Source organism: Galeopterus variegatus, unplaced genomic scaffold (assembly GCF_000696425.1).
Source record: "Galeopterus variegatus unplaced genomic scaffold, G_variegatus-3.0.2 Scaffold537, whole genome shotgun sequence".
NCBI lineage: Eukaryota > Metazoa > Chordata > Mammalia > Dermoptera > Cynocephalidae > Galeopterus > Galeopterus variegatus.
The window spans coordinates 377097-394143 of record NW_007726648.1 but is presented as its reverse complement, the minus strand read 5'-3'; the positions used below and the strand labels follow the sequence as shown (position 1 = coordinate 394143).

Below are 17047 nucleotides of genomic sequence, written 5' to 3'. Positions count from 1 at the left end.
CCCACCGCGCCTGCGCCGAGCCGCGGCGTCGGGCGCCGCGCCTGCGTAGAAACGCCACTGTCGCGCATCGCGCCTGCGCAGGAGCACCGGCGGCGTGGCGCGCGTGCGCTGGAGAAGGCAGCGCGGAAGAGAGGCGCGGGCGGGACACGGTAACGAGGTACTGCGCATGCGCCCGGCGTCTCGGGGGGCTTGGCGTTAGCGGCGCCGCTAGAAGGCGGCCGCCCTCGTCCCCACCCCTTCCTGGTCCTCGGAGGTACCATGCTGACCTCCCTCTCCGGCCCCGGGATCTCGGCGTCGTCGGGCGGCTCAATGGAGGAGGACCTGGTGCTGGCGCTGCGGCTGCAGGAGGAGTGGGACCGGCAGGCCGCCGAGCGCGACCGGGCGCCCCCGCCGCCGCCGTCGCTGGTGGACGCGTCCTGGGAGCTGGTGGACCCCACCCCGGACCTGCAGGCCCTGTTCGTGCAGTTCGACGACCGGTTCTTCTGGGGGCAGCTGGGGGCCGTGGAGGTGAAGTGGAGCGCGCGGATGACCCTGTGAGTATCGCCGCGGCTCCGGGAGGACGGGGTGCTGCGGGCCCCGACTCCACCCGGGCGGTGCCTGGCGCCCGGGAGGGGACGCCGAGCAGGGGCGCTTCCCGTCTCCGGGGGTCTCCGGCGATGCCTCTGGGATCCTCCCTGCTCTGCACACTGGGTTTAAGAGACGCCGGCGTGAAGTCAGAGTCCCCTCCGTGCTGGTTCTCGAGCTGGTGCAAAACGGATGAGGACGGGGCGTGCAGTCGTGTTGGAAGGTCAGGGCTCCTCCGGTGGGGTTCCGTTGTCATCTTGGAGATGCGCCCTGGAGGTCTGCTTGCTGACCACCGCGGACGGATGACAGCTTGTTGGGGGGACTGGGGGTAGCAGAACAGGACTGTCTTCCCTGAGCTGTTGCAGCCTGGCTCGGGTGAAGTGCAGGAGTCTGCTAAGCAGGAGGGTCCACTTCAAAAAGGCCATGGGGCCAGTGGAATCCTCTGCAGAGCCCAAGAATGGGTGAGGGTTTGCTCTCGTGTCTCTCCCTTGTGCGCACGTTTGTAAAGGTAACACGTTTTGGGGGCGGTTGTTTTCCAGGTGTGCTGGGATGTGCAGCTATGAAGGGAGGGGTGGAATGTGCTCCATCCGGCTCAGCGAACCCCTGTTGAAGTTGAGACCGAGGAAAGATCTCGTAGAGGTATTCTTTGCATAAACCTGATTCTTAACTCAGTAATTTACCAGTCCCTACCATTGACTTAGACTGTTGGAATTAGTCTGTGCTTTAAAAAATCGCTTCTTCCTCAGTATAAATTTGAATTGTGGGGCAAATGATAAGAAATACCTTATACTTTTATAGTGCTTCATAGTTAAGAAAGGCTTTCAGGTATATTATTTCGCTCAGTCTTTAGAACAGCCCCGTTTATGGTCAGTGTGTGTTGATATTTTCTTTTTTATAAATGAGGAAGTTAAGGTTCAGAGACGTTAAGAAACTGGCTTAAGTTACATATTTAGAAGCAGAGAAAAACGTAGCATCCAAGTCGTCCTGTTGAGATAAACAAATTTTGATCCTCCTCTGTGTGACAGTCACACTGCTGTCTTTCAGGACACCTAGCTGAGCTGGCAGCACAAACCAGCGTGAGGGCACACTTCATGTCTAGAGCTGGTGGTCACTCCTGCTAGCCAGACAGAGCAGCAGGACCTCCCAGCTTACTGCCTGAAATTCCCCAAGATGCATTAACTGTGACTTGTTCTGCTCCAATTATGTCACTTGAAAAATCTGCACACAAGAGCACAGGGTGAGAAATATGTTAAAACATGCTTGGAAATATGAGGGATGCTGCTCTAAAGGATGGTAAAAGGTAATGGGTTTCACAGCAACAGGAATATACTTAACACTATTGAAGTGTGGTTAAGATGGTAAATTTTATGAGTGTTTTACACGACTTTTAAAGAAGTAAGTAGCTACTGAAGATGAAATGGTACAGTAGAAATACTTGATTGATAAAAGAGAAGGTAAAGAACAAAGCCCAGATGACATGCATAAAAAGAAAGGTAGGTGTGAGCACAACAGCAGTAATTATATTACAGGTAAGTGGACTGTACACTCCAATTAAAGACAGGGAATAACATACTAGATTAAAAGAGACATGTTTACAGTAAAGACACATATGAGGGGTCTTCAGAAATTTCATGGAAAATGCATATTGTGAAAAAACGATGCATGGATTCCAAAACTTTTTGCACCACAATAAGCTCATACTAACTTATTACAACATGTGTGAACAGGATCTAGTTTGAGACACTAAGAAGGGTAAGACATCAGTTTGAAAAGAGCCCCTGTTAGGGCAACATGAATTCTGCTAAAGTTGAAGCAAGAACAAACACCAAATTGATGGTAAAGCTTAGGTGGAAGAATGGTGAAGTCATTGATGCTTTAGTAAAAGTTCGTGGGGACAGTGCCCCAAAGAAATCAGTTTATAAATGGATAATTTGTTTTAGGAAGTGACCAGATGATGCCACAGTGGCAGATCATCCACGTCAGCTTGCGAGGAAAAATCAATCTTGTTTTTGCCCTAATTGAAGAAGGCAGACAGTTAACAGCAGAAACAATCGCCAACGCTATAGACATCTCAATTGGCTCAGCTTACACAATTTTAATGGAAAAATTGCAGTTGAACAAATTTTCTGCTTAATGGGTACCCAAACTTTTCACCCAGCTGCAGACAAGAGCAGAATAATGGAAAAATTGCAGTTGAACAAATTTTCTGCTTAATGGGTACCCAAACTTTTCACCCAGATCAGCTGCAGACAAGAGCAGAGAATGGAAATTTTATTTATTTATTTATTTATTTGTTTGTTTTATTTTAAAAATTTTTATTGAATCAAAATTGATTATACATATTTCAGGGGTTCAACATTGAGATATGTTGATCAAATCAATATTAGCATATATACTGTTATAAATCGTAACTATTCTTTATGCCCCTTGTGCCTTCTCTCCCCCTCCCCGCTCTAATCACCCTAAATTTCTTCTCTTCTTCTGAAAGAGTAATGGTTACTCTGTTGATTTCTTGCCTAGGTGATCTGTCCAATGCTGAGAGGTGTAGTCAGGTCCCCCAAAATTATCATAGAGCAGATGCTGCTTCTGTCACTCTGAAATGGGGTTTGTGGAGAGAGACATCCTGTTCTTTTCTTTATCTCTGCTGGTGACTCTCCTTGTGTCAGTGCACTCCAGTGGCTGGCAGACCATCTGTGTGGTAGTGTGGCATCTAGCTGCTTTCATGGCAGCCATGGTTATTGTGGTGGCTGTGGTGGGCCACCCACGTGGAAGTGATGTTTTTGGCATACTCTGTGGTGCTGGTGGTATGCCTGGTTGAGAGGAGTGTCGGGTCCCCGAATCCATACCTCAGGTTCCCAGGCAGGCAGTTGTGGGATGGGGGAGGTCCAGTCCCCTTCTCCATGCCTCAGTTCCCTGGGCGGGGCGGGCCCCTAGGCACTGGTGCTGTGTGCCTGGTTGTGGGAGGGGGTTCCAGTTCAATAGAAATTTTAAACAAGTGGGATCAAGATTCTGAAGCATTTCTTGGAAGAATTGTAACAGGAGATGAAACATGGCTTTACCAGTACCATCCTGAAGACAAAGCACAGTCAAAAAACTGTGGTTACCAAGAGGTGGAAGTGGTCCAGTCAAAGGAAAAGCAGACCGATCAAGTGAAAAGGTCATGGCAGCAGTTCTCTGGAAAGCTGAAGGCATTTTGCTTGTTGACTTTCTGGCTTGGTGTTGTCAGCACCACGCTCAGCCAGTGAGCGAACCGGCCATCCCTATATGGGATCCGAACCCGTGGCCTTGGTGTTACCAGCACCGCACTCTACCGAGTGAGCCACAGGCCGGCCCCTGATCAATTTAAAAGGGACATTTTCATAAAGACCAAGTTAAAATGTTTGATTCTCCTTTTTTTCTGTTCAGCATAATTTTATAATTTATTAATTATAATTCATTAATGCCAGTCTAGTTCTTCTGGCGGAAATTCTTTCTTAAAAAATTATGGGGCCGGGCTGGCCCGTGGCTCACTCGGGAGAGTGTGGTGCTGATAACACCAAGGCCACGGGTTCGGATCCCATATAGGGATGGCCGGTTCGCTCACTGGCTGAGCGTGGTGCTGACAACACCAAGTCAAGGGTTGAGATCCCCTTACCGGTCATCTTTTTAAAAAAAAATAGAATTATGGGGCCGGCCCTGTGGCGCGCTCGGGAGAGTGCGGCGCTGGGAGCGCAGCGACGCTCCCGCCATGGGTTCGGATCCTATATAGGAATGGCCGATGCGCTGACTGGCTGAGCGTGGTGTGGGCGACACCACACCAAGGGTTGCGATCCCCTTACCGGTCACAAGAAAGACAAAAAAAAAACTTAATGGAGGATTATGAAGAAGGTATGCATTTGAAGATCTTTATGATTTTCACTTTTTAAAAAGTATTATTTTCTAGGACAGAAAAACCCAGCAACCTTAAATGCTTTTGTTAATTTTGCACATAAACTTCTGCATCTTTGGTGTGAACAGTAGGTTTTATTTTTGTTTGTTTTAAAATTTACATGATTCAGAACCTCAAAACTATAGAGAGCTACTGTGTACAAAAACGTCTTGTTCTCCATCTCTCCCTCTCTATCCTGAACTCCCCACCTACTATAGAAACTATGATTCATTTTTTATTATTTTGTTGGTTTTTTGGCAAATATATATATATGCACTTTTATTCCCCTCCCCACCTCATGACATGTTTCTCACAAAATGCTATGTACACTCTTCTGTTCTGTCTTTCTCATTAAAATAATACACTCTGTAGCCTTTTCTGAATCATTTCATAGAGATCTGTTTCATTCTTTTCATGGCCACATAGAATTCCATTATGTGGATGTACCATAGTACGTTCACACGGGCCCCCATGGCTAAACACGTGAGTTACGTCCAATCTTTTGTCAGTGTAAGCAGTGCCACAGTGAGCATGGCTTGTGCACGTGACCTGTGCTGGTGCCCGCGTCGCCAGCTCACAGGGTGAACGTCTGCAGTCCCGGTAGATGCGCCAGACCCCCTCCCCATGGCAGCCGCAGCGTTCTGCACTCTCACCAGCAGCACATGGGGACATTTTCTCTCAGATCTACTAACGGTGACAAACTTTAGGAGATTCTCACACCTTGATAAGCAAAAAGTAGTACCCTACTGTAGTATTAATTTGCATTTCTCTTTTTATAAATGGGGCTGAGCATTTTTTCAAGTTCGTGGGTCACTTACTGTCCTGTGAACTCCATGACCTTCGCCTGCTTGCTGCTGATACAAGTGCACTTTTGTGACTGTGCTGACATGGATTTCCTGGAGAGGTGGTTCATGACTTTTTCAGTCTCTGAAAGAAGCCCATGACTCAGAGAAGGTTACGAACTCAGTAGAGTCAGAAAATGCATTTTTATTTTGAAAAGCGCCGTAACGTATTAATTTGATTGTTTTCTGTTTCAGACCCTCTTGCATGAAATGATACACGCATATTTATTTGTCACTAACAATGACAAGGACCGGGAAGGGCACGGTCCAGAGTTCTGTAAACACATGTATCGCATCAACCGCCTGACTGGAGCCAACATAACGGTGTGTAAAGCTGCGCACTTATGACATTTGATAGTTACTTATTCTGTACGTCTGAGATTTAATTAAAAAATAGACAACTAGGTAGAAACAGATATTATCTGTGAGGATGGATTTTCAGCAGGGAACGAAAGGCCTAGAGCAGAAGCTCTCTGGCTTCTCCAGGACCGCACAGCGGGACAGCAGCAGGGACGGCAGTGTCCCTGAGGCCTCTGACCTCTTCTGGGTCCACGTGTTATGCATAGTTAACTCAGGCCTGCAGTGCTGCTCTTCCGGACTCTTACAAGGTCGTCTAACTCTGTTCTCTTGTTGTAGTTTCCTTCTTCAACCCAGCCGTATTAGTCTATTGCTGTTGCTTATGACAAAATACCTGAAACTGGGTAATTTATAAGAAAACGAAATTTATTGCTCACAGTTTCAGAGGCTGGGAAGTCCACAGTCCAGGGGACACAGCTGGTGCAGGGGTCTGTCGTGGCAGAATGGCAGAGCAGAGAGACAGCTCCCCAAACACTCTCCTTTTAAAGCCCTCAGAACCACACCCACTATTCCAGGAACGGGTCCACCCGTTCACGAGGGTGCAGTCGCCACAATCCAGTCACCTCCCCAATGCCCCACCTTATAAAGACCATAGTAGGATTTCCCACCCTCTTCACACTGTCACAGAGGGACCACGCTTCCAATAGGTGGACCTTTAGGGGACATGTTAAGCTTCAGTGTGTTTGGGGGGCTGTCATTCATGCACAGCACCATCTGCTGCCAGTTTGTCTGTCACTGCCATCATCGGGTCGTCTTTGATTGATGTCTCTGCGTAGTGTTGCAGGAAGTGGCGGTGCCTGGGGTTAAAAAAAAGCACGAGGCATCAGACTACTCAGACCCAGGCCCCACCGAGTGTCAGCTGTGTGACCTGCCTCCCTCCTCTGGGCCTCGCTTCACTCCCATGGCCAGTGGAGTGACGACCGTACCAGCCTGTTGGATTCTTGTGAGGAGGAAGGATTAAGGAGAAAACACATGCAAAACATTTTAGCACAGTTTGAGCACTAAGTAATTCACTTTGGTTCCTTTTTTCTTACCTCCCACGTCCCTGCTGTGTCCCGTGTTTCTGTTCACCTGAACTTTCTGCCGCCTCCCTGTCCTCGCACACCCTCCCTGAAGTGCACTCCCAGGTCTCAGTGCCCTTCATCTGCCCACCGGTGAGGCTTCTCCCTGCTTTGAATCCTCTGAGCGGATCTTTAACCTTTCACAGTCTCTTATTCTGCCTTCAGAGCTCTGCATACAGCAGCTCTTCCTGTCTTTACTGCACATGTATACGATGCATCCCGTAGCGCCTTCACACGGGCGGGACAAATGCTGAGTGGAATTGAACCAAATAGAACGTTCATTCCTACACAGATTAAATTCCTTCATATGTCTGGGCGTTTCTTTCCTCTAAAAGGCAACAAAGGCCAGTCTGATGTAAAATGGAAAGTGCTCACCGTTCACTGTTGTTCTTTTTTTTTTTTTTTTTTTTTAAAGATGACCGGTAAGGGGATCTTAACCCTTGACTTGGTGTTGTCAGCACCACGCTCAGCCAGTGAGCGAACCGGCCATCCCTATATGGGATCCGAACCCGGGGCCTTGGTGTTATCAGCACCGCACTCTCCCGAGTGAGCCACGGGCCGGCCCCACTGTTGTTCTTTCTACCCATCGGTTTTCATTGTCTGATGACCTATCGGATGTAGAGTAACTTCAACAATAGGAAAGTGGCTTGCATTTAAAAAAAGTCAGATGGGCTGGCTGGACTCAGTTAGTTAGAGCGCAGTGTTGTAACACCAAGGTCAAGGGTTCGGATGCCCACTCCAGCCAGCCACCAGAAATAGATAAATTAAATTTAAAAAGTCAGACATAGGGCCGGCCCGTGGCTCACTCAGGAGAGTGCGGTGCTGACAACACCAAGGCCATGGGTTCAGATCCCATATAGGGATGGCCGGTTCGCTCACTGGCTGAGTGTGGTGCTGACAACACCAAGTCAAGGGTTGAGATCCCCTTACTAGTCATCTTTAAAAAAAAAAAAAAAATCAGACATAAAATCCAGACTAGTGAAGGAATTAGGGAGTTGCTGGTAAGAAAGGCTTTTAGTTACTTCACCAGAAATTACACTTTTGGCAAAGCAAGGGTGTCTTCCCGTTGTTCAGGGGAGGAGGACAGATTCTTTCATCTGGGATGTCTGTGTTTTTATTTAGGAGAGGTTTTACAGAGCGAACACCCTTGCTTTTGCAGGTTACATCCTGTTATAACGAACTCCACAGCGTATCTCCTTTCTCGCTGGAGAGAAATTTTACGTTAGTGACTGTTGTTAAGTCACATTCCCAGGCTGTAGGAGTTACAGGAATTGAAAGCAAAACAAATCCAATCCTCTGTCTTATTTGCTAGTGAATTATTAAGTGGAGAGCTCTGAATGCAGTAGAGGGCAGAGGTTCACAGACTTCTTTGCCTAAAACCTACATCCTTCAGTTCCTTCTGCATCTAATATAGTGTGCATTGTTTGTATGCTTGACAAATACAAATGCTTAGGTGGAGAGAGAGAATAAAGCTGTCTAGGGAGTTATAGAAAGCTTAGCATGCTTCCCGAGGGGAGTATAGTAGAAAGTTAAATGTCCTTGGTAAAAACAAAGTCACAGATGCCCCTTATTCTTATACAAATAATAATGTTCCCCTTAAGAAGACTGACGATGGTGTACAGAGTAATTTAAGGAGTGACTTTTGAGTGCACGCTGCAAGGCTCGGCGCCACACTGCTGGCAGGGCCACCCTCTTGTCAGAACTTTTCCTTTATGTGTCTCCTGCTTAGTTTCCAAGTAAGTTTTCATCCACAGGGTGAAAAGCATCCTGCACAGTTACAGAGAATTTCATTTGACTTAATGAATGACACGTTTCACTCAATGACAAATACTTCACTAAGCAGCTTCCCTGTGCCAAGCACTGAATTAGCCAGTAGTGACCCCAAAATGAAAACACCTCAGTCCGGAAGAACTTCTCAGTCTGGGAAGAGAAACACACGCACAAACAGATAAAGTGTTGCCCACCAGGCTTATCACGGAGACGTGAGTAAAGAGGTTCGAGCACGTGGAGGGGGCTCAGCAGAGGCTCCATCGGTCACACGCTCGTGGTGTTAGGGTCAGGCATTTACAGGGAATGGTTTAGTCTTTCAGAACCCCTCGGTGTTGTTACAGGGAAATTCCAGTGTAGCAGTGGGAATGGTTCTTGTTATGGTCTTATACAAAATCTTTGTCCTAATTTTTGATCACTTTAGAATTTGGTTTCTGAAACTTAGCATTCTTAGAGGTTGTTTTTTAACTTTCTTTGCTTTCTAATCTTACATGTTTCTGTCTCTTACACATTTAGGAAGCATTAACCGCTGCTGTTTCCCATTAAAATGGTCTTTTGAACAGAGACTAAATATGGCTGCTGTGTTTCCCAAAATAGAACTTCTCAGAAAGGTCTGGGAAACGGAAAGTATTTTTTTAAAAGCTGCTTATATATTTTCTTAAAATTTTAAACTTATGTGCAGTATTGTTGATTATATAAGAATAATGTTGTAAAAAAAAAAATTAACCTGCTGTCTAAGTGCTGGAAGTCCTCTCTTCACCAGGTGTACCACACTTTCCACGATGAGGTGGACCAGTACCGGCGACACTGGTGGCGCTGCAACGGGCCGTGCCAGCACAAACCACCCTACTACGGCTATGTCAAACGTGCCACCAACAGGGCACCTTCTGCTCACGACTTCTGGTGGCCTGAGCACCAGAAAACCTGTGGAGGGACCTACATCAAAATTAAGGAGCCGGAGAACTACTCAAAGAAGGGCAAAGGAAAGACTAGGCCGGGAGCAGCCCCGTTATCAGCAGTGGAGAATCAAGGTACCCGCACGCGGGCAGCGGTCCCGTGATCAGTGCTGCAGCGACAAGGCGGTGCTGGTCTCTAGAGAACTGGCTTTGGGATGAGCTTAAGGGTTGTTTCTAGTGTGTGGTTTTCAAGTGTGGAATTAAGAAAAAATCGCGTTGTCCATGCAATGATGGTAGGAAAATACACTGTACTTGACCCTGGAGTGAGTGAGTTTCCGCTGATAACACTCGAGGTAAAGCCCTTCCCTGTCTTGACTCACTGAATTACTGGGAAACAGAGGCAGAAGGACTGTCAGAATAAAAACGGTGACTCAGACAACAGTGCCCGGACGTGAGTCCTGCCAGCACCGCTCCTACCAGCTGGATTCTGTCCAGGTGACCTTGTCGATGTACGTGTGTGCGCTGGCAGAAGGGCAGGGCGCGACACGTGCTCACGGCACCTGTCTTCACCCTCTACCCCTTTCCCGTGCGGTGTACGGCGACCGCCTTTCGCGTGGGTCACCACGTTACCGAGGCTGTTGAGTTGATGCAGTGGGACCCAGGAACATAAGCTGTGTTTATATTTATACGTAAATCTGAGATGTCCGGTAAGTCGGGAGCTATAGAGGAATTTACGTGGAGAGAGTATCCTCATTTTTGTAAGAGGAAAGGTAGGAATGAGGCGGTAGATTTTTGTTTTGTTATTGGTCTCTGACTTTACATAGGAGAGAACTTTTTTTACCTTTATGTTCTCTCAGTACCAGAGCTCTGACTTTGAAGACTGTCCTCCCAATGACAGGAAATTGTTAATGTTAATCCAAGTTAGAATAAAATACTATTTCTTCATTTAAAGAAAATTATCTGTTAGCTTAATATTTGTTCATTCATTTTGAATTGAGAGAAAATCTTATCTGCTTCTTTTGCAGACAAACAGCCGTGGACCCCTTTTAGTGGGAAAGGGCACGTCCTAAGAGAAACCAGCAGTTCGTCTTCAGCTGGGAGACGGGTCACCTCACACGCCGCTAGTAAAACCCAAGACCTTTTAAGTCGGGACCATTCAGCAAATGCCCTAAGACCTAATTCTAAAATTGAGGTGAAGTTCGAACAGAATGGTTCAAGTAAAAAAACTTGGCATCCAGCCTCACCTGTTCCTAATGCCAGTCACCAGAATGTTCTAAGCAACTACTTTCCTAGAGCGTCGGCTGCCAACCAGAAGGCTCTCCAAAGTGTGGACGGCTCTCCAGTGAAAAGCTTAGCAGCTAGTGATGTCGCTAAAAGTTCAGTCGCTTCTAGTGCTCAGAGAAGGGCTACGTCTTCTAAGACATCCCTGAGGAATTCCCTAAAAGCAGCAGAATTGACGTCTTTGACCACATCCCAGCACAAGGGTGGGGCTGAGGGTAAACTCCCAAGGAAACGGCCCAGGCTAGAGGACAAGACTGTCCTTGACAATTTTTTTATCGAGAAAGAGCAAATACAGAGTGGCAGTGATGGCCCCCAGTGCAGCGCACGTCCTGCCCAGCAGCCCGGCAGCCCACCCCGTCCCCGGAAGCTGGTCCGGTGTCCAGTCTGTCAGAACCAAGTGCCCGAGTCTCACGTTAATGAGCACCTGGACTGGTGCCTTGAACGTGGTGTCATCAAAGTCAACAGCTGAAACGGTCTCTGAGGCAGGACAGAGTCTCCCGTGCCACCCGTGTCCCCCACTGCTGTGCCGTGACAGCCGCTCAAAAACGTCTTCTGTCTCAGGGTGCTTTTCCGCTCTTGCCTGATGCGCTGTAGCCCAGTTTGTTCTGCCTGAGTATGTGTGGAGTTTTCAGAGACTCTTGCTCTTTCCTGCTCTTAACGGGGTTTAAGTCTGTTCATCTGTCATTTGTGGGCTCTCCTCAAAACGTTCCTGTGAGGAGTCCTGGCAGGTGTTCGGTCACATGGAACATTCTTTTATTAATAATATCAAAACTCACTCCCTGAACTGATACTAACTTCCCAGTGTCAGACATACGGAAAATCCAAATGTAATACTAAGTATATTGAGTATATTAGTTATTTTAGGGTATTCAAGGGTTTTTTTCTGTGGTTTTTTTGTTGTTTTTGCAGAATCTTAACAGGAAATACATTTTCTATATTTTAAAGAGTTTTATTTCTCTGCTTCACCTTTACTGGAAGGTAGCAGATTTTAGGTTAAAGTAGACAAGGACTAAAGTGAAGTAATTAAATTTCTTTCGGAATATTACTGGTGTCAAAGAGCCACTGTAATTCTGCAGGCCAGGTTTATACTGAGTTTAGCTGTTTCCTCAAAATTCAGCAGAGTGAGTGGCTGAAACTCAGTGCAGAGAAGTAATCGGTATTGTGTGACGTCGCAAAGTTGCCCAGCTTACATGACAGTGGAACGTTACCTGGAAACAGTGTTAGGAACCTTAATCCAAAGTAGAAGCCATGACAGTAAAAGGAACACCACTCGTGCACGTAAAATAGATTTCTTTTTAAAGACATTATCTTGCACATTACAGCAAAGGGACGGAGACCCTTCTCCCAGTTTATTTTCGTCTCATGCTGCACCTCCGGCCTGCTGGTGGATTCCCCAGACCTCAGCTGTTCACAAGCTTGCTTTTTCCTTAACGTTGTTGCAGGATGACTCGTACAGGGAAAGTGCACAGATCTTAAGTGTGCAGCTGAGTAAACTTTGACGTAGCATTCACCTGTGTGGCTCCTACCCAGATCCGGAGAACGTCTCCATTGCCCGGAAGGCTTCTGCAGGGTGCTGCTGCGTCAGCACGCACCACCCCACCACCCCCAGACGTCACCACTCAACGTTCTCACCTCTCAACACACGTTAGCCTGGTTTTGAACTTCATAAATCAGTGTGTTTGTTGCCATGTGCAGCAGAAGTTCCTTTTCATTGCTCTGTACTATTTACTAAATGTACCAGGATTCTTTCATCCATTCAAATACTCACAGACATCTGAAATATTCCCACTGTGAGGCTTTTATGAATAATGCTACTGAGAACATTCTTCTGTCAGGTATGAGCCCGGGAGTGGACTGCTAGGTCACGGGCCATGCTCACGTCTGGCTGTTAGCTTTAGGAGGTGCTGACGTCTGGCTTTGGTGAGGACGGCCAGCTACGCTCCTGGCAGCACCGCCTCAGTTCCAGTGGCTGAGGATTTTTAACGCTGTTATGAGTCTTTTTCATTTTAGCTTGTCTGGTTGAATGTTCACGTTTTAGTATTTCTCAAAGCATGATGTTAGAAAGCGCTTAATAAATATTTATAGATAAATAACGGTAAATGTGTGTTTTGTTGAGCATGTGCAGTTATGCTTTCATACAGGATCATTTTCCCTAAGTCACTCTAACCAGTTATGGGCAAAGCCAAAACTGCACAAAGTTCTGGGGCTATGAAGTGAAAAGATGTCCCTGTCCTCGAGGAGCTCTACAGCCTCTTTGGGGAGTGAGACAAAAGCACACTAGTCTCGACAAAGTGTGGGATGTGCTGGGACAGGGGTTCTGCCAGGTGCTGGGGGAAACCTTCAGGAAGGACAATGAGCCCAGCCAGGACTTAGGGAAAGTTTCTTGGAGGAAACATCCAAGTAGAGTCTTCTAGGATGAGCTGAGTAGCCTGGTTAAAACAGGGAGGAGGGCCGGCCCAGTGGCGCACTGCTACAGTGCGTCGCTTGGGAGTGCGGCGGCGCTCCCACCAGGGTTCAGATCCCACATACAGACCGGTTTCCGCTCACTGGCTGAGCGAGGTGTGGGAGCAACACCGAGGGTTGCGATCCCGTTGCCGGTCCCGGTCCGGTACGGGCGCGACACTGAGGGTTGCAATCTGTTGCCGGACACGAAAAAAGACAAAAAGGAAAAAAAAAAAAAACAGGGAGGAAAGGGCTTTGCCAAGAGAAGAAAACACGAAGGCATGGAATGGGCTGGCACATTCTAGTGGGGACTTACACACTGCTCCACAGGAAGAGAGTCAAACATGAAGGGCGGATGGCGAGGGAGAGGACCACAGAGGGGACAGGCGCAGTCGAGCAGGCGGAGGACTGCAGAGGGGACAGGTACAGCCGAGCAGGGAGAGGCCCGCAGAGGGGACAGGCGCAGCTGAGCAGGCAGAGGACTGCAGAGGAGACAGGTACAGCCGAGCAGGGAGAGGCCCGCAGAGGAGACAGGCACAGCCAAGCAGGCAGAGGACCGCGGAGGGGACAGGTGAGTAGCGGGTGGGCAGGCACCATGTCTAGTTCTCCACTTCCTGTCCAGTTCATGTAGTGCTTGGTGTCTGTTGATGCAGGCCGGGCCCGGAAAGGCTTACAAGCAGTCAAGGACATGTTGAGAAGTGTTTTTGATGGGCTCTGGGGGCAGCATAGGCGGGAGGACGAAGGGCAGGACAGGGACAGGGGAAGGGGGAGTGAGAAACACGCAGGCGGGAAAGACAGGCCCTGGGTCAGGTTCTAGGGGGAAGACGGAGATAGCTGTTCGCAGGCAAGAAAATGGAAATTAACTTGAAATTAAGCCGTTGCTTAATCTGTTAATTTTGAGGAAGTTTGCACGCTATGAATTGTTACCCCCCTAAATCCAAGTCGTTCATATCAAAGGAATAGTTTTCTGGGGTTTTTCTGTTTAGACTTTCCTCTTTTAAGCAAACTTCCTACCTTAATAGCAGAGCTGGTCATTCTGGTTCAGCCTTTTTGGTGTTTGGCAGCTGCCTGGTAAGGGGATCCCGACCCCTGGCCTTGGTGTTCTCAGCACCTGGTTCAACCTTTAAATGCTGTTACTCCCTGTTGTGGAGAGATGGGGCGTAGACTCTATTTCTGTAAAAACTCAGTGTTTTTAAAATCAGGGTTACTCATTACCTAGCAGTACTAACTCTAACTAGAAAGCTGTGTTTTGCTTTTGTAGACTGTAAATGCATATCCTAACTGGAAACTCTAAGGTCGATGGGAAAATACCATAACAGAAAACTCATAGTCCACTGTCCCGAGGCTCTGAGATGCCACTTTTTCCAGAGCTTGTAGGATTTCGAAGTGAAGTCGCAATGTCAGGGTGAAGCAGCTGGTGATGAAATGCTTAGGCTGCCCTGATCCTGGTACTTACCCTTCCCAGTGGTTTCCTTCTCCTTGTCGATGTTCATGTGTCGTGGCTGCTGACTATGAGCATGCTCGCTGGATGACGTGAAGCTAACGTGACGATTGCCATCGCGGGCTGAAGTGACTAGGGGTCTGGAAGTAGCAGAAAAAGAGGCGATGAGATCAGCTCCAGCTTTGCTTTCTCTAATATTCCATTAGTGTTAGGAGTTGTATGATTACACGGTTCATCACCTGTCTTTTGAAATGAAAGGACCTGAGGATCTTCCTAGCTGTTCTGGAACCTTGTCACGGCTGAGGTCACCGCGCTGTACACCGCAGTGCAGAAGGGAGCAGCTTGCTTGTGGCTTCGGTGCTGGGGCTAACGCTGCCCCCAGACCTGCCGTTCGCTCCCTGGACACCAGGTGGCGCTCCCGGTGAGTGAACTCCAGGCACAGCAAAGGCACGTGCCTAAGAACCCTGCAGACAACCCAGGGACGCGGGCTGCCAGGTGGGGTTCAGGGAACAGAAAAAGGTCGTGGTTGCGGTCCTGCGAGGGGACACAGCAGGCCGACACTGTGTGCTTGTTCAGACAACACGGACCGACCATCTGGGCTCTGGAACCTCCCTTCACCTTGCACCCTGTACTAACCTAACAGTCTCCCAACGCAACAAACACACTGGTACCAACACACTGGTACCCAGATGTGGCAGAGCCGTGCTCAACAGGAATTATTCCAGACAAAGCAAGACCTGTGCTTTTCTACTGTTCACGAACCTTTATTACTTTCTTCAAATATGTCTAACCTTTCTCTTTGCTCTGGCTTGTCGAGATTGGTCTGAAAGCCTCCTAGGACATAAGTTACGTCCTTTGGCCCTACCGCAGAGGTCCGGTAAAGCACACACACAGGTACCTTTTAGAGTGTTGGTGTCTAGGCGTTTCTCGGGTTCTGTGGTCATGCACCTTTGCAAAAAACACCATAGTGCACACTGACTCTTTTCCATACCTCTCTGAAGAATCAAAGTTTAGGTGTATTTTCAAGCAAGAATACTCTTAAGATCCAACTCATTCCCAGGTTATAAATATCCCTTGCAAATTAAATATATGAACATCTGGACTGACAGGGGAGGGTATTTGTCTTTTGTTTTACAAAACATTCTCCGTAGGATTCTTTTTATTTGAAGTAATGCAACAGATTAAATATAAACTCGTGTATACACAGAGACAGACACACAAATCGTTTCATTTATAAAGCAAGAGGGACCCACGTTTACTTGCTCAGGTGCACTCAACACCGAACATTCGACCAGCCACCCGCACGGGATCCGCTGTGGAGGGCAGAGTCGGGCTTCTCCGCACGTGAGTCGTCCAGGTCGTTGCACCTGCAGACTGTGCAGTCTCAGTGCTACGGGGGATCTCACTGTGTAAGCATGTCACGAGGCACATGCACATGCATCCGTGTGTCCGTCCTTCCTTCCAACCCTCTGTGACTGTCCTGCTATGTTCTCGCGGCTGCTTCCCCCCACCCCATGCCCTTTGTTATATTTCCACTAGAATCTATCTTCCTTGAGCACCTTGAGATAACTTTGTCTTTTTCAATTTTTGGTGACTGGCCAGTACGGGGATCCAAACCCTTTGACCTTGGTGTCATAACACTGTGCTCCAGCTCGAGCCAACTGGCCTGCCTGTCTTTTTCAATTTCTTTGCTGAGTTACATCAACCCTTGTTTCTCAACTTCCTGAGGGTTTCTTTTGGTTCATGTTCATTCCGTTTTCCTGTTTCATTTTTGTGTGGCGGCTGGCTGCTGTGGGGATCCAAACCCTTGACTCTGGTGTCATCAGCACCACACTCTAACCAAGTGACCTAACCAGCCGTGTTCTGAGATTTTGCATTTCCAACTTCGAGTATTAATTATTTCTGCAGAGCCCTATTTATTTCAGACTGAACATTGTTAGTTTTCTGCCTTAGGGTTAAGAATTTTCAGTCAGCTACGATTCATGTTGTGTCCCTTCTTCTGCTCATTTTGAAAGGTTTTACTCTCTCCCTGCAGGAACAGGTGGCGCTCTGCGGGCAGGGCAAGGGCTGTGTGGCTGGCAGAGGTCCTCGGTTCTGCCGCACAGTGAGCTGCAGGGTGCCACTGCTCTGGTGGCAAGGGAGGTGAGAGGGGTTGGAGTCTCTCCTGATTCTGTGAATTCCATCTCCCCCCACAGGACCCTGCCTCTGTCTTTCACTTACCGTCAAGACTCTGAGAGACATCTGTCCCTCGCCCAGAAATGGAACCTTCTCCGTAAACGGCCACTGGCCACCTTCTATCTCGTGAACACTCACGATTCTCCCTCCCGTGGGGCCCACGGCCAGTGCTCTGACGTGTCAACGTTGGATTTATCACCATTTCCATCGCTCACGGGGGTCCCTGATTCTCTTTCCTGAGGACGGCCACTGCCAGGACCCCATGGCCTTTGCCACATGGCTCCCACCTGACGCTCTGCCCTCCTGTGGGTTCA

At 48.1% G+C, this 17047-nt stretch overlaps 2 protein-coding genes across 3 annotated transcripts in view; one reads left to right on the top strand and one right to left on the bottom strand.

Annotated features, from left to right (window-relative positions):
- EXOC8 (exocyst complex component 8) overlaps positions 1-260 on the bottom strand; it is a 5014-nt gene extending 4754 nt beyond the window's left edge. Inside the window, exon 1 of the mRNA XM_008569863.1 lies at positions 6-260. Within this exon, the coding sequence (XP_008568085.1) occupies positions 6-260 (255 nt within the window). The remainder of the gene's footprint in view (positions 1-5) is intronic.
- A 49-nt stretch (positions 261-309) lies between these two features.
- SPRTN (SprT-like N-terminal domain) lies at positions 310-12768 on the top strand. Of its 2 annotated transcripts, XM_008569858.1 has the most exons (5): positions 310-533; positions 1104-1203; positions 5509-5637; positions 9262-9529; positions 10420-12768. In XM_008569858.1, exons 1-5 carry the CDS (start codon positions 310-312, stop codon positions 11142-11144), a joined length of 1446 nt encoding a protein of 481 aa, XP_008568080.1. In that variant the 3' UTR covers positions 11145-12768. The 2 variants fall into 2 exon arrangements, with proteins under 2 accessions (XP_008568080.1, XP_008568081.1); XM_008569859.1 differs by lacking the exon at positions 5509-5637.
- Positions 12769-17047: the final 4279 nt, after the last annotated feature.